The sequence below is a fragment of the Hyperolius riggenbachi genome, chromosome 10 (genome assembly GCF_040937935.1).
Source record: "Hyperolius riggenbachi isolate aHypRig1 chromosome 10, aHypRig1.pri, whole genome shotgun sequence".
Lineage (NCBI taxonomy): Eukaryota > Metazoa > Chordata > Amphibia > Anura > Hyperoliidae > Hyperolius > Hyperolius riggenbachi.
In genome coordinates, this window is record NC_090655.1 from 67,329,595 (window position 1) to 67,352,960 (window position 23,366).

General features: G+C 45.2%; 1 protein-coding gene across 2 annotated transcripts in view; it reads left to right on the forward strand.

Annotated features, from left to right (window-relative positions):
* ATRNL1 (attractin like 1) overlaps positions 1–23,366 on the forward strand; it is a 903,042-nt gene that overhangs the window by 171,625 nt on the left and 708,051 nt on the right. For both annotated transcript variants that reach the window (XM_068257926.1, XM_068257927.1), the window contains exons 6-8: positions 801–975; positions 6,902–6,989; positions 17,175–17,430. In XM_068257926.1, coding sequence (XP_068114027.1) covers positions 801–975; positions 6,902–6,989; positions 17,175–17,430 — 519 coding nt within the window. The remainder of the gene's footprint in view (positions 1–800; positions 976–6,901; positions 6,990–17,174; positions 17,431–23,366) is intronic.

Consider the following 23,366-nt stretch of genomic DNA (forward strand, 5'->3'; position numbering starts at 1 on the left):
TTATAAGAAGGCAAATTACACTCTGCATTGATTTTTAGTAAGAGGACTTTTAGGGCTCTTTTAGGCTTTGTTCACTTCTAAAATCAATATCACTGACTGCCGCGTTATGCGATTTTGAGAGTGATGTTTTACCCTCTCCCTGCGCTTACCTGCGCGCTACAATTTTGTGTAAAGCATATTTCAAAACTCTTTTGCAGAGCGATTTATTTTTTCAGTTCCTGGCTCAAGTCAGGAAGTGAACGCTGATCCGGAAAATAATAAATACAATGTATTTATTCTTAAAAGCGCGAACGCAATCGCCGCAAAAGCGAATTTGTGAGCGTTCTGCATTTTTCCTATACCTTCCATTGTAGCAAAATCGGTGCAGGAAGCGCTTTGGTCGGCAGAAAGCAGATAAAATGCGCAGATATGAACTGTCCCATAAGGATTCATTGCACAAGCGCTTTTAAGGCGATTTTCAAACGCCCTAGGTGTGAACAAGCCCTTAGCCCTTTATACCGCCCTGGTAGTTCTGGGTCCCCATCAGCTATCTGGGAATTCTAATCTCTGGTTTGTGGCCTAAGCCTGGCTAAGGCCTGGCGTTAGATAACTTGTATGCAATGCTCACAGAATAGATGTATATGATAACCACCAAATATTTGTCAGTGATCTCTTATTTGAGAATTGCCACATGGTGGCCAGGAAGTGTTCTGTATCCATCTTGTTATTTATTCATCTCTGACTGATGTTAGAATTGATTTTGCTGCACTGCTGTCCAGAATGTCACCTTACTGATGGCCTCATTCTCTCCTCACTTGCAGGTCCAGATTGCTCCCTCAATGTCCCCTCCACTGAGTCCTACTGGATCCTTCCCAATGTCAAGCCCTTCAGTCCCTCGGTGGGCCGGGCATCGCACAAAGCTGTCATGCACGGGAAGTTCATGTGGGTGATAGGCGGATACTCCTTCAACTACAGCGCCTTTCAGATGGTGCTCAAGTAAGTCACGCCAAGCAGTGTGCAGAGCTTAACCACTTCAGCCTACAGCGTCGAAAATCTTAAGCATCCGAGCAATGTTCACCTCCCATTCATTCGCCAATAACTTTATCGTTACTTATCACAATTAATTGATCTATAGCTTGTTTTTTCCGCCACTAATTAGGCTTTCTTTGGGTAGTACGTTTTGCTAAGAGCCACTTTACTGTAAATGCATTTTAACAGGGAGATTAAGATAGAAATGGAAAAAAATCATTATTCCTCAGTTTTTGGCCATTATAGTTTAAAATTAATACATGCTACACTAATTAAAACCCATGCATTTTATGTGCCCATTTGTCCCGCTTATTACACCGTTTAAATTACTTCCCTATCACAATTTATGGCGCCGATATTTTATTTAGAAATAAAGGTGCATTTTTTCAATTTGCGTCCATCCCTATTTATAAGCTTATAATTTAAAAAAAATTTATAAGATACTCTCTTGACATGTATATTTAAAAAGTTCAGACCCTTAGGTAACTATTTATGTAGTTTTTTTTTTTTTTTATTGTAATTTTTTTTATTTTTTTTTAAATACAAAAATGTATTTGGGTAATTTTAGTTTGGGAGGTAAATAGCTAATTTTAGATGTAATATAATGTATTTTTTTATTTAATTTAGGTATGTGGCTGCAGTTTACTATTTGGCCACAAGATGGCCACATTCAAAAAATTCCTAGATGCGAACGATCTCGCATCTAGGAACTATAAGAAGAAGGTGATGTTTCCTGGGGGCAGAAATACCGCGCTCTCTGATGAGAAAGCATCGGCATTTCTGCCGGAGACTTAGATCGGTGAATGGGAATTATATTCCCATTCACTGATCGGGGGGCAGCGGGAGGCAGCGGGAGCGCGCGCGGGCGCGCGCCCGATCGCGCGCGCGGGCGCGCGCCCGATCGCGCGCACCACACGGCTGCAGCAGCAGTGCCCATCTGGACGGATATATCCGTCCAGATAGGGCGAAGTGGTTAAATAAAAGTATAATCTGATCATGTAGGTAGGACATCATTATTTCCATCAGGCTGATAACTGGTAACCTGTTCTTATTATAAAAAATATTTTCATTATAGAGTGAGATTTTGGTCCTTAAAGTGAACCTGAATTAAGAGTTATATGTAGCCTGCCAGGTTTATTTCCTTTTAAACAATACCAGTTGCCAGGCTGTTCTGCTGATCGTCGGCTGCAGTTCTGTTTGAATCACACACCTGAAACAAGCAAGCAGCTAATGTAGTCTTACTTTAGTCAGAGGACGTGATTTGCATGCTTTTTCAGGGGCTGTGGCTAAACATATTAGAGGCAGAGGATGAGCAGGGCTGCCAGGCAATTTGTTTTGTTAAAAAGGAAACCAATATTTCAGCCCCCATATCCCTTTTACTTCAGGTTCCCTTATAAAGCGGACCCAAACCAAACATTTTTTTAATTCAAAATATTTAGTTGCACCACTCTGACTCATACAAAGATAAATAAACACCCCTTAAAGCATTTCAGTGCATGCTTTTCACCCTTCTCTTTTCATAACTTGGGTTATACAGGTGGCAGCCATTACTTCTGAGCTTAGTAGGAGGTTTTACATCATGGGTGTGTATGTCATCAGCTACCCTCCCTCACAGGGCGACATCTATGTAAAATCTCACACAAGCTGAGATCACCTCCCCTGTGACATCATCAGTAGCAGCCTGTGTTTTGTTTTTTAACTCCCCCACCAGTCTGTCGGATTCTGTCACGGCAATATGAAAGGTAGGGAGGGGTTCCTCCAATAAATGTTGAACATTTTATATTTATCATCATGCAGCTGAAAAAGGCTGCTATTTATTATTATAATTTAGAAAATAGATTTTATTTCTGAAATATTGTATTTTTAATTTGGGTCCACTTTAATTGCCGTTTCCAGACTTCTTTTACCCGATATCAGTTTATTTTAAAAATAGCAGGTCGGTGTGAAGCAATGCTAGCTTCACTTGTAAGGGCCCTTTCCCACTTGCAGCGACTGCGATGCAGAATCGCCTAATCGTAATTCACCAGGGTTGCCACTTTAACATAGGAATCGTGGAAGTGCATTAGCGGTTCTGTGGATGCCATCGGCTTAGTATGCGTTTGCAGGATGACTGGCATGTTTAGAGTTGTGGTGAAGCACACGTCTGTACTGGATGTCTGTGATGCCTGCAATGTGGCTTTTCAACTCTGCTGTGATCCTGATTTTCAGCATACGCAGCTTGCATAGTGTGGAAGTAACCTAAGATCCCGTACAGTGGGTCATTACAGAGTGACGTAATGGAGGCATTGTGCAGAAAGTCACACTGTAATAGTAAGTCTGTATGACATCCGGAGTGTATCTGATGCGATGTGATCCAATGGACTACAATATCGCAACACGCTACATGCAGTGTGTTATTACATAATCCATGCATTAACCGTGACAGTGAAGCATGCTTTTCATTGACTGTATGCTTCACTGTATGCGGTGCAAGACACCCATAACATGCATTGCGACTACCGTATTTCGTTCTGTTGTGTAGTGTGGCAGGGAAAGCAACAAGGCTCCTACTGTGTACAGCAGGGCCTAATGTCTACTTTGCCTTCGATCTGCTGTGCCTGCGATAAGTCTCTAACTATTTCAGATTCCATGATGTGAGTCTCATGTCCAAATCTGCTCCTCTAAATATTCCTGGACTTGAGACTCACGTCCAGCACTAAAAGCTGCTGCTGCAATCGTGTGCATGCCTGCCGCTTGTGCACTAAATAGTGAGTGATTGCTGCATAAAGTTGAAAAAAAAAGTTTTAAAACTCCTTTTAACCTCCTTAGCGGTATGCCTGACACTGTGTTGGGCATACCGCTCTCTGTCCTCAGGAGTCCCCCAGGATTAATTTTCTGTAATGGCTGCAAAACCTTTAGCTAGCACTAGGCTAGCTAGTACAAGTGTCCGGCACCCCCCCCCCCCCCCCGATCCCCTGCGATCCCCCCGTTTATACATTACCCAGCCTGGATCCAGCACAGCTCCGGTCTCACTATGGGGAGGATCGGGTTTGCGCATGACGTCATGTATGATCCTCCTCATAGTGAAGACCGGAGCTGTCCGGGGAGGCTGCGCTGATCGCTGCATCCATGCTGGGTAATGTATAAATGGGGGATCGGGGGGTGCCGGACACTTGTACTAGCTAGCCTAGTGCAAGCTAAAGGTTTTGCAGCCATTACAGCAAATTTAATTAATCCTGGGGCACAAAGTAACAAAAATCTCCTGAGCGGCGTAACGCTCAGGAGGTTAAAAGCTAGTGACACTGAAAAACATTAGTTTTTTTTTCTTTCCTGGGATGAATTAGAAACACCTACCTAATTAATCAATCAATCTCTTGTCTGATCTATAACTGGCCTTAAAGAGGAACTCCAACCAAGAATTTAACTTTATCCCAATCAGTAGCTGATACCCCCTTTTACATGAGAAATATATTGCTTTTCACAAACAGACCATGAGGGGGCACTGTATGACTGATATTGTGGTGAAACCCCTCCCACAAGAAGCTCTGAGGACCGCGGTGCTCCTGGCAAATTGCCACAATGTAACAATGTTCAGAGACAGGAAATAGCTGCTTACAGCTGTCTCTAACAGCCAAAACAGCTAGCAGCAGCTACATAACCTGCCCACAGTAAAAATGTCACCATGTGATACATGTCAGAATGTAAATCGGGGAGAGGAAAGATTTTACAATGGGCAAACACTGACTAAATCATTTATACATAATTATTGTAAAAATGAAGCACTTTACTTACTGCAAGGGACAAGGGTGATTGCTCAATTCTGATTCTTCTTGACTTGTCAGCAGCATTTGATACTGTGGACCATGAAATACTAATCCAGCGACTGAAGAATTACTGTGGCCTAAGGGGTACTGTTCTTAGCTGGTTTCAGACCTTCCTATCTGGCAGGACACAGCAAGTATGTCTGGGCACACACTACTCTAATCCAGTGCCACTTGCCTATGGAGTTCCACAGGGTTCTGTACTATCACCATTACTCTTTGCAGTCTACATGCTCCCACTGGGCAAAATAATCCAGAACTATGGTTTAGGATACCATTGTTATGCAGATGACACACAACTGTATCTGTCCTTCAAGCCTGGCACCCAAGACCCATCAGCATCCATAAATGCGTGTCTAGTGGATTTACAAAATTGGATGAACACCAGCTGGCTGAGGCTGAACTCTGACAAAACAGAGGTGTTGGTGGTAGGTGGTCCACACATGATGGATAAAGTTCAAAACGCTCACCACCTCAAACTAGCAATTGGGGGAGATACTGTACAGTATAAAGACTCTGTGCGAAACCTTGGGGTGATCCTGGATGGAAATCTAAAACTCAGACAGCAGGTATCAGCTGTCGTCAAGTCTTCCTTCTTCCATCTAAGAAATATAGCGAAAATAAAACACCTAATCCCAGCTGAAGACCTACCTGCCCTGGTTCATGCATTTGTATCCTCCCGCCTAGACTACTGCAACGCCCTGTTAATCGGATCTACAGATAAGGTTCTGCGCCCCTTACAGCTAGTACAGAATGCTGCAGCCAGACTCCTAGCCAATGCCCCCCGCAGCTCACACATCACCCCAGTACTGCAAACTCTTCACTGGTTGCCAGTAAAATGGAGAATCAATTTTAAGATCTGCCTGCTGACATTCAAGGCTCTACACCACATGGGACCCAAATACATAGCGGATCTATTGGAACTTTATGCCCCTCCACGCACCCTCCGCTCTGCCAACAAGATGAAGCTGGTTATTCCCAGGATACACTTAACATTTGGTGCTCGGGCCTTTTCATATGCAGCCCCTACTCTATGGAACTCACTTCCACAATCAGTACGAGAGGCTCCTTCTCTGGACAGCTTTAAAAAAAAGCTAAAAACTCACCTCTTTTCCCTAGCCTTTGAGACTGCATAATGCAGGGTCACAGCGCTTTGAGTCCCCAGGGAGAAAAGCGCTATATAAATATTATTGTTATTGTTATTGTTGTTTTTTTTTTTATTACATTATCATCACTGGAGTTCCTCTTTAAGATTCATGGACCCCTGTAATGGCTGCCGCTCATAGTGATTGGATGCGATCACTAGGGGACAGCTTGGGGATCCAACGCTGTATATATGCATCACTAGGTTGTTGCCTAGCAAAGCATCTGTACAGCCTCGGGTCCCTAAGTTGTGCGCCCTATCTATCACATGTAATCGCTACAGGCACACAGGCTGGCGACAATGCCCAAATAGTAATGAAATAGGGCATGCATGGTATCGTTTTAACCGGTACAAGAAAAATAAGGTATTCAAGGTGTTTCAAAAGTGTGGTCCATGTTATATAAAAATTGGGGAGGGCGAAACCTGAAAAAAATTGTAATTTTTGAGTTTACACCTAATTTTTCCTGATAAAATGCATGTGAAATAAAACAATTCTTGAAAAAAATATTACCCAAAGAATGCCTAGACTGTCCTGAAAAAAACAATATATGTATCATTTTAATGGCTTAAATGTCTTAAAGGGAACCTTAACTGAGAGGGATATGGATGTTTCCTTTTAAACAATACCAGTTGCCTGGCAGTCCTGCTGATCTCTTTGGCTGCAGTAGTGGCTGAATCACACACCTGAAACAAGCATGCAGCTAATCCAGTCTGATTTCAGTCAGAGCACCTGATCTGAATGCTTGTTGAGGGGATGCGGCTGGAAGTATTAGAGACACAGGATCAGCAGGAGAGTCAGGCAACTTGTATTATTTTAAAAGGAAAAATCCATATCCTCCTCAGTTTGGGTTCCAGTGGCAAAACAGACTGTAATAAAGAAAACCTCACCTCACCTTCACTTCACCTTCCCATTAAACTTTGTAATAGTGCTCTCTCTTTTTGTTTGCAGCTATAATGTGGAGAGCAGCATCTGGAATGTTGTGCTGGTGTTGCGGGGCCCCCTGCAGCGATATGGGCACTCCCTGGCCCTCTACCAGGTGGGTACAGAACTCAGTGTGTCCATCTGTATGTTTCCTCTTCTGCACCGTGTCTGTGGTGAGAGTATCTACCCACTTTTCATTATTTAAAGGGAACCTTAACGCTAAAAAAAAAAAAATTGAGTTTCACTTACCTGGGGCATCTACCAGCGCCCTGCAGCCATCCTGTGCCCTCGCAGTCACTCGTGGCTCCTCCGGTCCCGCGCCGCCAGCTAGTTTTGTTTTTGCCGACTGGGAGTTGGCCGGCCGCCATGCGTACTTTTTTACGCATTCCTGCTGGTGCAGGAAGTTATTGCGGACATTAAAAAGTACAGTTTTACGCGTTACAGGTGCAATGCGTAAAAATGTACGCATGACGAAACGAAATTAGCTGGCAGCGGGGGACTGGAGGAGCCATGAGTGACTGCGAGGGTACAGGATGGCTGCAGGGGGCTGGTAGATGCCCCAGGTAAGTGAAACTCATGTTTTTTTTTTTTAGCTAAGGTTTCCTTTACGGCCAGGTATAACCCTCTTGGCTAACCAACTAACTCAAAGCATCTGCTGGCCAAAAACTTGTAATGGCACTAATCCACAAATCAGTCACATGTCTTGGATGGTCTTGACTTGCAATGGCTGTACAGACATTCATGAAATGCTGATCGCTACATTGCTGGCGTTATGTTTGCTGCAATGTTTTTAAACGCAATGTTAGGGGGTCAGTTTTGCCTATTACCTTTTTTTTTCTATCTATGGAGTGTTAATGTGTACTCTTCTTTTTCCCTTCCTACCTTTATCATCTGTACTCTTTGTTTTCTCATCCTTCCTTCTCATCTGTGCTCTTCTCTTCCCATCCTTCCTTCTCATCTGTATTCTTATCTTCCCTTCCTTCTTTCTCATCTGCAGTCTTCTCTTTCCATCCTTCTCTTTTAATCTGTACTCTTCATTTTCCCATCATAATTTTTTCATCTGTACTGTTTGTTTTCTATCCTTCCTTCTCATCTGACCTTTTCTCTCCCCATCCTTACTTTTCATTTGTTTTCTTATCTTCCCATCCTCTCTTCTCATCTGTACTCTTCTTTTCATCCGTACTCTTCACTTCTGATCCTTCCTTTTAATTTGTTCTCTTATCTTCCTATCCTTAGTTCTCAGATGTACTCTTCTCTTCCTATCTTTACTTTTCATCTGTACTCTTCTCTTTACCTTCTTTCATATATGTACTCTTCTCTTCCCATCCTTCCTTCTCATCTGTACTGTTCTCTTCCCATCCTTCCTTCCTTCTCTTCCCATCCTTCCTTCTCATCTGTACTCTTCTTTTCCCTTCCTTCCTTCTCATCTGCAGTCTCCTCTTCCCCTCCTTCACTTTTAATCTGTACTCTTTGTTTTCCCTTCCTTCCTTTTCATCTGTACTCTTCTCTTCTGACCCTTTTCATCTGTACTCTTCTCTTCCCTTCCTTCCTTTTCATCTGTCTTCATTTTCCCATCCTAAATTTTTCATCTGTACTGTTCGTTTTCCATCCTTCCTTCTCATCTGTACTTTCCTCTTCCAATCCTTCCTTTCTCATCTGACCTTTTCTCTCCCCATCCTTACTTTTCATTTGTTCTTTTATCTTCCCTTCCTTCCTTTTCATCTGTACCCTTCTCTTCTGATCCTTCCTTTTTATTTGTTCTCTCATCTTCCCATCCTTACTTTTCATCTGGGGTTAAAAACAAGATAGGAGACACAAAAATATAGAATCTCAGCATATAGTAACCATAAATGTAAAACTTGCATATATAAATAAAAATAAAGGAGTGGTAATCTTACCTCTTCTGAAGGAAAACCACCAATTAATGAAAAGGAGTTTTTATTTGAGCACAAATGGTAGGTGACGGCGCATTTCAGAGGTCCTCAAAAAAACGTAAAAAACGGTGTTGCGCCAGATAAAAAATTCTCAGTAAATAGATATATGCAGCAATGACCGAAATGAGTGTACCCCAACACTAAAGTATATAAAATAAGTTTAATAAATGCTCTGGTCTGCGCTAATTCAATAAATAGCCAATAAATGTATTTCCCAATAAATAAAAACACAATTTTACAGACTAATGAACTAAAATGAGCTAGGCAAATGCATTCAAACCCACATTTAATCAATCTCCTGCAGCGAGAGAAAGTGCATACACAGTGAAAAAAATATGGGGATTAAAAAACAAATACGTTTTGCATTGATTGCCCCAAAAAATGCAACATGATGAAATGCGTGCAGATTGTGTAGATCAGGGGTCCCCAACCTTTTTTGGCCCGAGGACCAATTCCCAGGCTAAAGATTTTTCCGGAGACCGGCAGGGGAGGGGGTGAGCGTGGTTTTGTGGGGAAGGAGGGGGGGGGGGGTTTGAACTGGGGGGACACGTGGAAAGCTTACTGGGCCTCCTAACCCTCACCCTAGCACATTTTAAGTGGGACAGGGTCTCCCCCAAATGTGCACACCCTCCAACACAATGTGCCCTGTATTTCTTTAACACCTGCCCCCCCACAGCAAACTGAAGCCTGACTCCCCTCAACCAGCCTTTCAACCCCACTCCCATCAAGGTGTGGCCAGTTAACCAGCCCCCACATCCCACAGGGAGAACATACCACACAACCAATGTAGACTAGAGGCAGTTGTCAAACCTAATCAAGCTAGAATAATCTCTGTCTACTACCCCTAGGTAAGACCGCAATAATAAAGTGCATAGTTTTGCTGCAATATTACACTCTCCTGCAGAAAAAAGCATTGAGTGCATGAAAGAAAAACTGTGAAAATCAATCATCAGAAAAGTGCATCGCAGTAATAAATCAGAAGCCATTAATCATAGAATTATACATACAAAATGATTGGTGCCCAGAAACTCTCTGTCTGAGAAAGCACCCCATTTGACCTGAGGAAGTGGTTTGAGCCGCGAAACGCGTTGTCTACAGTGCTTGTTACTACTAAAATAAATATACCTTTACAAAAGAGGAAGTCTCCTTAACTAAGGTAGGCGAACTACGTTAATTATATATGTACTTGTACCCAATTACAAAACAACTTAAAATATAAAGGGCGCCTCCTACTGTTACCACAATCCTATACACTCAAAAAACTGGGCTAACTCAATAGTGTAGCAGTGATGGTGTAAACACCTACCCAGTATGAAAGACAGCAGCATCTGTTTATAAGGCTGAGAAATCAGTGCAGCAGTGAAAGGGTAAACAACTGCCAGGAAGGGAGACTCCGCAGTGAGCATATCGGAAGAGAGCAGTGCAACAGACAGCCGTGAGTAGCTAACCAGAAACCGCTACAAGGAGAGGACAGCGCCACCCAGTGACACTCTGCTACCAGCAGCTCTGCATCAGTGAAATACAGTGAGAGGAAAGGAGCCACGGGCCAGCTCAAAACTTCATGCGGACCGGCAGTGGGCCGCGGACCGGGGGTTGGGTACCGCTGGGATCCATAGTCAATGATAAGCAGTGTCTTATTGCAAATGTAGTGTACACAACAACGTTTTTGCAGGTTGCCCTAGAAGTTTTAAAATCTGTGTGCCCAGTTTTAGCAGGAAAGCTTGTTCAATTAGAACGTAATGCCAGGCCATGCCATGTGATTAACCTCAATAGTATCTGTAGTGAGCTTACCACTCTTGCTTGCAGTGTGGATAACTGTAGGAGGAAACCGCTCAATCCTTGTGGGTCCGGACTCACCCAGAAAAAAAATAGCACTTTAGTATTGGCAAACCTCTGGCGCTGGGTCTATGTGACCCGGTTCCCAATCAGCTGGAAGTGTAGTTCCTGCAGTCCATGCTGATAGTGTCTGGCCCCCGTCGGTGGTAAAGGAAGTGACGTCACCACTGAACCCTCCAAACATCTTGAAAGCAATCATTTTTCTTCATCAGAGCTTTCTCATCTGTACCCTTCTCTTCCTATCCTTCCTTCTCATCTGTACCCTTCTCTTCCTATCCTTCCTTCTCATCTGTACCCTTCTCTTCCTATCCTTCCTTCTCATCTCTACCCTTCTCTTCCTATCCTTCCTTCTCATCTCTACCCTTCTCTTCCTATCCTTCCTTCTCATCTCTACCCTTCTCTTCCTATCCTTCCTTCTCATCCGTACTCTTCTCTTCCCATCCTTCCTACACATTTGTATTCTTCTTTTTCTCATTTTGTCCTCCTCATCTGTGCTCTTCTCATCCTTCCTTCTTTTCTGCTCTCTTCTCTTCCTATCTTCCCTTCTCATCTGCACTCTTCTCTTCCTATCTTCCCTTCTCATCTGTACTCTTCTCTTCCTATCTTCCCTTCTCATCTGCACTCTTCTCTTCCTATCTTCCCTTCTCATCTGTACTCTTCTCTTAGTATCCTTACTTCTCATCTGTACTCTTCTCTTCCTATTTTCCCTTCTCATCTGTACTCTTCTCTTCCTATCTTTCCTTTCCATCTGTACTCTACTCTTCCCATCCTTCCTTTCCATCTGTACTCTTCTCTTCCTTCTTTCTCATCTGTGTACTTCTGTAATTTTGTTTCTTTAATTTTCTTGCACATACATTGCTTCATTTCGATAGAGCTCTACCACACAGTAGCAGCTGAGGATGATTCCAGGTTCACAGAAACGTGTACTGCTACTGGTCACCTGCTGCTTAGGCAATTGTGATAGAACTAGGCTGGGTGATTTTAATGTGAAATCTGGCTGTGTACGTTTAACCCGAAAATCGTTGTTTGGTATTTTGTAAGGCTTTGGGCAGAGACCAAGTGAATCAGCCTGGCGGATTCCTTCAGCCAAGTGATGGCCAAGAGCATTGTTTTGCCTGCTCACCTAGCCCACTGCATGATGTTACTCCTATTCCACCCCTGCATGGGAACAGATCAGGTTGCCAGCCTACAGGGATGGGGTGCCGATCCCAGCCTATGTGTGTACGAGGCTTTAGACAAGCTATTCTCATCCTAGTTTAACCACTTCCATACCAGAAGTCTTTGCCCTCTTAAGGACCAGAGACTGCTGGTACAGTACAACGGCGCTTACCGACAAATACTGATGAATCGCTGCAATAATCGGTCACGCCATTCTGCCCCCGCCACAGGCTCCTCTCTCTGCTGTCTCTATGACGGCAGAGCGCTGTGCGCCAGTCAGGAGACACTTTCATTGGCTCCTGACCCTGTCAATCAATGTAAGCCAATGGGATTGGCTTACAGTGATGACAGGGCCAGGAGCCATTGAAAGCAGCTTCTGACCGTCTCACAGAGCTCTGCTGTCTTACAGATGGCAGAGCGATCGAATTGCGGCAGGGGCAGAGCAGCGAGATCGAGAGGCGGGGACACGCGTTTTACTGCGACGTAGAGTCTACATCCAGTCAGGGCCACAGCACCACATGCTGGACATAGATTCGTACTGCGTCAGTCCGGGACAGGTTAAAAACCTTGTTTATTAATAGTTGTCCTTTAATGTGTACCCGCACGCACAATTTGAGGGCAGTTTGGTTCACCTGCCAGGATAGCTCCCGATCCTGCAAGTGACACAGTGGGGCAGTAATGCTGAACAGATGTGTTGCAAAGCTACAGCTGCACAGCACATCCCGTGGCTATAGAGGTGGGAAGAGGGACAACAGCACGGCGCACAACAAAGCTGCTTCTGCGGGCCGCATAAGGAGGTGAACAATGGACTCGGATCATTAAAGCAACCTTGAAGACAAATGTATTCATTTTTAATTCTCAGCCAAGACAGCCCTGACTGGGGCCAGTTCACACGGATCGCTAACTGCGGCGCTTCTGTGTTCCCTCGCAGGGGTCAGAATGCTAAAAGCTAAATGGTTTTCTGTACGCTTGCAGGAAAACATTGGAAAAGATGCCAGGCTGCTGCGGGTTGCTGGTTCAGATTCCCGTCTGAGCCAGCCCTTCTCATTAATGGCTCCCTCCACTTCCTTTTCCTTGTTGATACTTACTGTACTGTACTGCTTTGTATGTTGGTGGTTTACAAAGAAAACAGATTGTCCAACAAGCTCATGGTGAAACGGAACTCCTGGGAGTGTGTAAGGGGCTACAATGGACCAAAAAACAAGTTTGCCCTTTTAAAGTACACCTGTAACAAAAAAAAAAAAAAGATGTCCCCTGGGAGGTACTTGCCTCGGGAGAGGAAGCCTCTTGATATTAATGAGGCTTTCCCCGTCCTCTGTAGCCTCGGGGATCCAGCACTGGCTCCCTCGAAAATTCCCCGACAAGCACAGCGCCGGCACGACAATATTTACCTTCAGGGCTCCAGCGCGGACGTAGTAGCGGCTTTTGGAAATAGCCAAGTCTGGTTGGGTCCGCTCTACTGCGAGTCACCTGTGCAGTAGAGTGGACCCGATCGAGCTTGACTATTTTTGCCAGAGCCCATCGGAAGGCCTCTACTGCGCCAGCGCTGGATCGTGGTAGGTAAATATTTACCTCCCCAGTGTTCAGGTGCTTCAAGCGCTGCAGCGAAGGACGGGGGAAGGCTCATCAGGATCCAGAGGCTTCCCCCTCCAGAAGCAAGTACCTCCCCAAGGGCTGTTTTTTCATTACATGTTTACTTTACCTACTTCAGGACCACAGGCTTACACACACCCCATTTCTGCCCACCAACAGAGCTTTCTGTTGGTCTGTCTGATTGTTACTGCAGGCATTGTTTTTTTTTAAAATTAATTTTATTGTCTTTTTATTTTCAATAAATTTTACAATTCTTTTTCTAAAATTGTAGCACCCCCCCCCCCCCCCCCAGACATTCACCGCAATCAGCAGTCATAGGCATCAGCCTATAACAGCCGATCGCTCTTCAGCTTCTCCAGATGACAGCCGAGTGACATGGCTGTCCCCAGTACAGCGCTGTGATCACAACGCAGTACAATGTAAATAGACGGTGGTTTCGCCATCTAACAGTCTCCTAGCAGCGCACGTGATCCCCTGCAATCTCCGCCCCCAGGACTTTACGCCAATTGGCGTTGAGCCGTCCTGGGGCTGCCGCCACGTTCACACCAATTGGCGTGGAGCAGCCGGCAACTAGTTAAAACAGAAGATATAAGCTAAGAAAACAGAATTAAAAGTACTTTTCATACAGCAAATTTTCCTCCAGGGGGCAGTGATGCTCTTTCAATAGTTTCTGTGCAGTTGGCTGTATTTCTGGGAATAGGTTTGTATTGCAGAGCAGTATTAGAGGGAGATGACTTTGTGGGAACACTCAGGTCTTTGTGTGAGCAGATAAGTGTGTTATATGGGCACTGAATGAGTTGCCAGCTATTTTACTGTCCAATGACTAGACAACACTGGCTTTGTTAGGCTCGGCTTATTGCTCCTCCTTGGATGGTGGGAATTTGCATGCTAGTAGCCAGTGATGAACAAGAATATCCCTACTTTTACTGCTCCCAACAGTCCTTAAAGGGAACCTGAAGTGAGTAAAATTATTTAAAATAAACACAAGACGTAGCTACAAGTGAATATTACATACTTGCCTCACTGTCAGTTCCTCTCAGAAGCTCACCATTTTCTTCTTACAGTGATCCCTTCCACTTCTGACCCCTTCTCATAATACAATTACGGGTAGCAGAGGCTCTTTGGGGAGCTGGAGACAGGCCGCCCCTGCTGCCCCATAATTGTAGTATTATGTGAGAGTGAGGGTCTCCCTCTAGTGTAGAGGAGATAGTGCGGTCAGCCCTTGCTTGAAATGATAGTTTAGGCAGTTCCCTTATATTACATAGAAATAATAAGATTGGATGAAAAAATTGTACCATGTATGGCCACCATTAGTCACCGGCCCCGAATGAGCATGCAGATCAGATGCTTTGAGGTGCTGGGGTGACTCCACTAGCTGTATGCTTGTTGTAGGTGTGTAGTTAAATCCAAAAGCTCAGCATGACAGGCAGGTAACTGGCATTGCTTATAAGGGAACAAAGATGGCAGCCTCCATATTCCTCACTTCAGTTTGCGAAACGCCACATAAAAAAAAAAAAAAAAAAAAAAAAAAGGAAACGCACAGTGCTGAAACCGCATGGCTTTCTGCACTGCCTAGTGTGCTCCCAGCCTGAAAGTATTAGAGACTCAGGACAGCCAGGCAGCCTCCATACTTCTGCTAAACTGTCCCCCCAAACTCTCATTTCACAACCCTGCACTGATGACATGCAGACTCACCTAGTTACCACTTCCTCTTGTGTACACACCGATCCCTCGTGTGCCTCTGCAATAGTCAGCGGTCCAAGCCGGCCACAGTGATAGCGGAATCCCTGCAATGTACTTAGTTGTGCGTTAGAGATTTTCTTTTTCCTCAGTGAAACGTTTGGATAGGCTTTAAATGAAATCCTAAGTCACCCTAACCTAATATTGTGAAGTTTTTGGGCTGAGTTGTGTGTTGACTCTGCTTGCCGATCTGTCGGGGCTGCCGACAACGTCTGCAATCTGTTATAAACAATTACAAGATTGCGTCTAGCCTCCAGATAGACACTCCGCCGCTGCTCGCCCCCTTTTCATTCTCCGCGCACACTCTGGGAAATCTTAACTCTGACACTGAGCCGCCACTCGCTGCGACATAATGTTTAATATCAGATTATCCAGGATGGCAATCTTCTAATCCAGTATAAAGCGTCTGTCGGTAATTACACACGGCGGGGTGCTGTTCCGCCGGCTTTTATTCCCCTTTTTAATGCCGTCTGGCCTCATGCTGCTGTTTGTGACACATCGTTACAATTAATATACAGCAAAGCACTGGAACAATGCATAAAGAGTGGGCTGCAAAACGGTCCTCCGACCAAGACCAAATCTGACATTGGTGGGGTGTACGTTGTCATGGTCGATGGTATCCTCCTTAGTTTGAAGTTTCGTCTTTGAAAAATTTTGCATACAGTTTCTGGATGTACTTAATAACTATAGGTTTTCAACATTTTTAATGTGAATACTTGAAGAAGAACCACAACAACATATAGTAGAATGCAGTAAATAGAATAGGAAATGCAATAGGATTCCCAAGTTTTTAGTACATTGGTATGCAGCCCCGCCCTCCCAATGAGGCATAACCTAGGCCAGTGATGGCTAACCTTGGCATTCCAGCTGTGGTGGAGCTACAAGTCCCATGAGGCATTGCAATACTCTGACAGCTCTAAGCATCACTCTGAGAGGCAGAGGCATGATGGGATTTGTAGTTTTGTCACAGCTGGAGTGCCAAGGTTAGCCATCACTGACCTAGGCTGTTTATTATGCTGAATCCCCCCCCAGCAGTCTGGGAAAAACAAAAACATTCCGCAGAGAGCACCTGCCAGAACTAAAGATTTTGCCACCTGTGATAAATTTTAGGGAGAGGAAAGTTTTTACCAGGGCTGTGGAGTCAGTACAAAAATCTTCCAACTCTGACTCCTCGGTTTATGAAACTCAGACTCCAACTCCGCCTCCGGGTACCCAAAATGGCTCCAACTCAGTCTCCTAGACTCTGACTCTTTAGTCCAATACTTAACAGGGCTGTGCATTTTGTACAGAAATCATCCGACTCCTCAGTTTATGAAATCAACGACTTCGACTCCGGGTGCGCAAAATTGCCCCGACTCCGACTCCAACTCCGACTCCACAGCCCTGGTTTGTATAATGAGCAAACGCTGACTAAATAATTCATAAATGAACTAGCAAAAATGCCCGCCCGTTAAAAAACAAAAACAAAAAACGGACGCTAGGCCATGGCCACAACCCCTCACACCCACCCACAATGTGGAGACGGTCACAACCCATGTGCACCCTTCCATGACTGATGTTCGAAGTCTTCCCATGCGCTGCGCATGCATGCCAGGAACAGCGGACACATCGTCTTGTGTCTCTTGTCCTTGCCTTCCACCCCACCCCTACCCCTTCGTCCTGTGCCTGCACTCTGTCATTCTATTTCTCCAGTGTTCCTCTCTGTTCCCCTGTGCTTCCACTCTGCCATCCTGTGTCCCCCTGTGTCTCCACTCTGCCGTCTTGTGTCCCCCTGTGCCTCCACTCTGCCATCCTGTGTCCCCCTGTGCCTCCACTCTGCCATCCTGTGTCCCCCTGTGCCTCCACTCTGCCATCCTGTGTTCAGTGTGCTTTTTAACAAAGATATTTCTTTGGATTTAAAGGCTGGTAGGATAACTATATTAGACAAGTTTCTATTGGTATGCATTAAGCACAGATGCATTAACACTTTCAGCACATTTGAATAAGATCGGTATGTATAAATGTCTTCTGTATTCTCTAATCTTCTCTTGTCCTTTCAGGATGAGATCTACATGTACGGAGGCAAGATCGAGACCAACGCAGGCAATGTCACGGATGAACTTTGGGTGTTTAACATCTCCAGCCAGACTTGGATTACGCGGACCCCCGTGGTGCTGAATCACGGGCAGCACTACGCGGTGGAAGGCCACACGGCACACATCGTGGAGCTGGACAGCCGGGAGGTGGTGATGGTCATCATCTTTGGCTATTCTTCAGTCTATGGCTACATCAGCAACGTGCAGGAGTACTACTTGCGTGAGTGCCGCTCTTCTGCTCCCAGTTCCAAGATTGTCTCATTCTCCCTGCAGAAGACCACTTTCATCCTATCTAGGCGGTTTAGGGGTTCAGTGAGTTACTACAATGACCTTGTAGTGAGAGGGATATGGATGCTGCCATATTTATGTCCTATTAATCAAAACCAGTTGCCTGGCAGCCCTACTGATCAATTTGGCTGCCATAGTGTCTGAATATCACCAGAAGCCAGAATGTGGCTAATACGTCCAGACCTCACTTTATTATGCTGGGAATACAAAATGAGATTTTTTTTTTTTTTGTCGATTTACTGTTCAATCTTTTCATATCAATTTCCATTCACTTCTATGAGAAATTGATCACAAAATAAGATCGGACATGTCGGAAATTATCTATCAGACCATCTGTCTGCTGAAAAAAAAACTTATGGCGTATCCCCAGCATATGGAACACTATAAGTAGGGCCTCCCTTTAGTATACACACCATATTAATACTGGCCAGGGCGTCCCTTTATTAGGAACATTACACTTATACTGGGCAGGACTTCCCTTTATTAGGACACTGTAGTAATACTGGGCCTGGACAGCTGATGTAGAGTAGGTTTGATCAACTGATCCATGCTGCTGACACCAAATCCTTATTCCGCCATTTTTGAGCCTCATTAGACCTGGCTATGTTTTTTAGTCTACACCTGTTTAGTTTTGATGATCCTGTGCCGACTGCAGCCTCAGCTGTCTGAAGCCCCAGGTAAGTGGATTTCTTTTTTTTTTTTTTTTTTAGTTCCTCGGAGCTTCCCTTTAAGTGTTTTTGTGAACTTCTGACCCTGAAACTTCTGACGTGTACCTGTGTTTCTACATGCACTGCCATGCGCCCCCTGACAGACTGACCAGATATATGCATTAATGAGCAGGTGTGCAGTGCAGGGGTTGCTGATAAAGGGCTCGGGTGTTAGCACTGTGAGGTGAAAGCTATTTATACTGGTAGTCTTGTCATGTAAGCAGTAGCTACGCTTAAAATGAAAAGTTTTTGAAAGCATTGAACTTTAATTCCATGTGCGCCATTTGCTGAAGTATTCACCTCTTCCATGTGCGGTCACGGTGTTCGGAGGGGGGGGGGTAGACCCGTGCGGAATGTAAAGCGCTGTCACCCGGGCAGGAGGCTCTTGAGGCAGCAAAGCTCTGAGGGACACCTGCTGGTATGTCACTTTTGATTATGTGTGAAAAGATCAGGTAGTCATTGTTGAGAGGCCACGTCTGCAGCGATCTCCATCATCACACCGCTGAACTGTGACATTATCAACATAGAAAGATATATTCCCATTATTGGCCTGTTTCCCTTTCTCAGGAGGACCTGTGCTCCAAACACAGACTCAGCAGTGAGGGGAGCTGTGGCTCTGACATACTTTTGTCTGACCTTTCTGTGCCATTGTATGTCTGCCACAAATGATCAAAACTATGCATTACATTTATTTCAGAAGATTCCTCTATCAAAATACTCAGGAAAGGAGAGTCCTTCAGCAGCAATCTGCCTCTTTTCTCCTGATATACTCTGTGCTGCTGGAGGACTCTGCTCCTCCCACTATCTACCTCCCCTCTCCTGATATTCTGTTCTGCTGGAGGACTCTGCTCCTCCCACTATCTATCTCCCCTCTCCTGGTATACTCTGTGCTGCTGGAGGACTCTGCTTCTTCCACTATCTACCTCTCCTCTCCTGATATACTCTGTGCTGCTGGAGGATTCTGCTCCTTCCACTATCCACCTCTCCTGATATACTCTGTGCTGCTGGAGGACTCTGCTCCTTCCGCTATCTACCTCTCCTCTCCTGGTATACTCTGTGCTGCTGGAGGACTCTTCTCCTTCCTCTATCTACCTCTCCTCTCCTGATATACTCTGTGCTGCTGGAGGACTCTGCTCCTTCCACTATCTGCCTCCCCTCTCCTGATATACTCTGTGCTGGTGGAGGATTCTGCTCCTTCCACTATCTACCTCCCCTCTCCTGATATACTCTGTGCAGCTGGAGGACTCTGCTCCTTCCACTATCTACCTCTCCTCTCCTGATATACTCTGTGCTGCTGGAGGACTCTTCTCCTTCCTCTATCTACCTCTCCTCTCCTGATATACTCTGTGCTGCTGGAGGACTCTGCTCCTTCCACTATCTGCCTCCCCTCTCCTGATATACTCTGTGCTGGTGGAGGATTCTGCTCCTTCCACTATCTACCTCCCCTCTCCTGATATACTCTGTGCAGCTGGAGGACTCTGCTCCTTCCACTATCTACCTCTCCTCTCCTGATATACTCTGTGCTGCTGGATGACTCTGCTCCTTCCGCTATCTACCTCTCCTCTCCTGGTATACTCTGTGCTGCTGGAGGACTCTTCTCCTTCCTCTATCTACCTCTCCTCTCCTGATATACTCTGTGCTGCTGGAGGACTCTGCTCCTTCCACTATCTGCCTCCCCTCTCCTGATATACTCTGTGCTGGTGGAGGATTCTGCTCCTTCCACTATCTACCTCTCCTCTCCTGATATACTCTGTGCTACTGGAGGACTCTGCTCCTTCCTCTATAAGACTATCCTCTCCTGGTATACTCTGTGCTGCTGGAGGACTCTGCTTCTTCCACTATCTACCTCTCCTCTCCTGATATACTCTGTGCTGCTGGAGGATTCTGCTCCTTCCGCTATCCACCTCTCCTGATATACTCTGTGCTGCTGGAGGACTCTGCTCCTTCCGCTATCTACCTCTCCTCTCCTGGTATACTCTGTGCTGCTGGAGGACTCTTCTCCTTCCTCTATCTACCTCTCCTCTCCTGATATACTCTATGCTGCTGGAGGACTCTGCTCCTTCCACTATCTACCTCCCCTCTCCTGATATACTCTGTGCTGCTGGAGGACTCTGCTCCTTCCACTATCTTCCTCCCCTCTCCTGATATACTCTGTGCTGCTGGAGGATTCTGCTCCTTCCACTATCTACCTCCCCTTTCCTGATATACACTGTGCTGCTGGAGGACTCTGCTCCTTTCACTATCTACCTCCCCTTTCCTGATATACACTGTGCTGCTGGAGGACTCTGCTCCTCTCACTATCTACCTCTCCCCTCCTGATATACTCTGTGCTGCTGGAGGACTCTGCGCCTCCAACTATCTACCTCATCTCCTGGTATACTCTGTGCTGCTGGATAACTCTGCTCCTTCCACTATCTACCTCCCCTCTTCTGATATACTCTGTGCTGCTGGAGGACTCTGCTCCTTCCACTATCTACCTCCCCTCTCCTGATATACTCTGTGCTGCTGGAGGATTCTGCTCCTTCCACTATCTACCTCCCCTCTCCTGATATACACTGTGCTGCTGGAGGACTCTGCTCCTTCCACTATCTACCTCCCCTCTCCTGATATACACTGTGCTGCTGGTGGACTCTGCTCCTTCCACTATCTACCTCTCCTCTCCTGATATACTCTGTGCTGCTGGGGGACTCTGCACCTTCCACTAACTACCTCCCCACTCCTGATATACTCTGTGTTGCTGGAGGACTCTGCTCCTTCCTCCAACTCTCTTTTCTTGTCCCCGTATGCTCTGCTCTGGCATTAAGACTGTACAGGAGGATAATCATGAAGGGTCGCAGAGGTTTCAGGCCCTGTTTGCAGTAGAAGTTTGCTCTCTCTGTCTGCAGGTATTTGGTGCTCTCGTTTCTCGCTGAGCTCCTTCTAATGTCTGCCAGCGAGCTCATAAATCTCCAGAGGAAAATTATACAGCAGATTTTTACTAACTCGGATCATAAAGCCTTTTCTATATTTTTTTCTTAGCTGGGACCGTCCAGAGGGAAATTTATTTTGGTTTCAGTTAGTAATACCTCATAAAATTTCCAGAGATTACAGCAGGAGGCTCAAGGTGACTTCCCACCTATAATTAACTCTTCCGGGGATTCGCACTGAAGGGTGAATGTTTTTATTCTCTGTAGGTATGGGAGTCAGCTGACTCCCTGTGTGTCTCCTCAGGACCTGCAGCCCCCCTGACAGATACCTCAATGTGACGTGCCCCCCCATCCCACTTGTACAACATCACTGTCTCTCTCCAGCTACATTGCTATAGTGCTGGTTGCCCACTTGCATTTCTTTTTGCTTTCCCATTTTTCTATTTGTTTCCTGTCTGCTTTTTCAAATACCATCCCTTCATAGCTTGGCTTTGTTTGTGACTGGCACTGAATATCGTCCTGAGGAAGTGGGAGTCAGTCCCAGGAAAGGGGTTGCCATAGGGCAGAGGTAGGGAACCTATGGCCCGGGAGCCAGCTGTGGCTCTTTTGATGGCTGCGTCTGGCTCACAGGGGTTGATTCGCTAAGCTACACTGCTCAAACAGCACAGCTTAGTGTGACAGTGCAAGTAAAATTTTCAAAGTAGGCACTCTACTGCTGTAGCATGCACCACTAACTTACTCCCCCTCCCCCTAAAACTAACAGCCACTCCAATTGTCCCACCGTGGATCCGGTCAGGTCCAGTGACTTTGTAGGATGAGATCCCTGCACCCAATAGGCTGTCTGTCACTTGTCAGGGATCTGGTCCTACAAAGTAAATCAACCCCCAAGTCAGCTAGCTAATTGTACAAGCTGTTAGTCTGTATTTCTCCTGTCTGGCTCTCGAGGAAATTGCTGATGTTGCTGAAACCCAAGAGAAGCTGAAGACGTGTTGGGTGCTTCCGATGCCCTGCAGATCAACTGTATGCACATTACCTGTATGCACATCACCATGGAAACAGGGATGTGAGCCCTCTGCTGCACATGCACACTGTCCCAGTTTGAAACCTATTGTATGGCTCTCACGGAATTACATTTTAAAATATGTGGGGTGTATGGCTCTCTCAGCCAAAAAGGTTCCTGACCCCTGCCATAGGGAAAAGCATTTTTTTTTTATAATATAATTTGACTGTGTGATCTTTGAGCCACTTTCTAGTGGCTGGATGGTGTAATGGTTAAGGCCTCTGCCTCTGACACAGGAGACCTGAGTTCATATCTCGGCTCTGCCTGTTCAGTAAGGAGTTTCTTGGGCAAGTCTCCTTAACACTACTACTGCCTACTGAGTGCGCTCTAGTGGCTGCCTCGCAAGCGCTTTGAGTCCGACAGGAGAAAGGCGCTATACAAATACTGCAATTATTATTATTATTATTATTATTATTATTTCATAATTTATTGTTTTTGTTTTTTTTTAACCACTTTATCCCACGGATTGTTTTCACCTTAAGGACACAAGCAATTTTCAACATCTCAGTGGTCCTCGCATTCATTCGCCAATAAACTTTAGCACTACTACTACTATCCACAAATTAGGCTTTTTGGGGGTAGTGTTTGTTTTCAGTAATTACTTTATTTCCTATGCATTTAAAAGGGAAAAACAAGAGGGAAAAAAAGAAAAAGTAAACCATTTCTTCAATTCCATCCCCTATAGTTTTTAAAATGAACAATGCTACTATAGATAAAACCCACACATTTTATTTGCCCATTGTCCTGGCTACCATTACGTTTAAATTATTTCCTTAGTACATAGTAATAGCGACAATATATTATTAGGCAATAAAGGCGTGCAGTATTTTTTTTTTTTTGTACCCGAATATTAACTTCAAGCCCTTATTTGCTAAAATAAGTTATACCCTCATTACATACATATTCATATAAACAGAAAATCAGCGCCAGGGGAATCAAGTAGTTTATTGCTGCTGAGGAAAGACAATGTCCAAAAAGTCCACCCAACCGGTTTCGCAGTCTTGCATCATCGTGACTGCAAAACCAGTCGGGAAGGGGACAGGCGGCACCTTTTACTGTCTTACTGGTTGTGGACCAGCATACAAGTGCAAAATTTTTCTCGGGGTTCCCATCGCATGGGCCGCGTATATCTGCCATTTATTTGCATGCTTTGATCTCCCGGATGGTATGCCTGAACTAAAATGAAATTATTGTT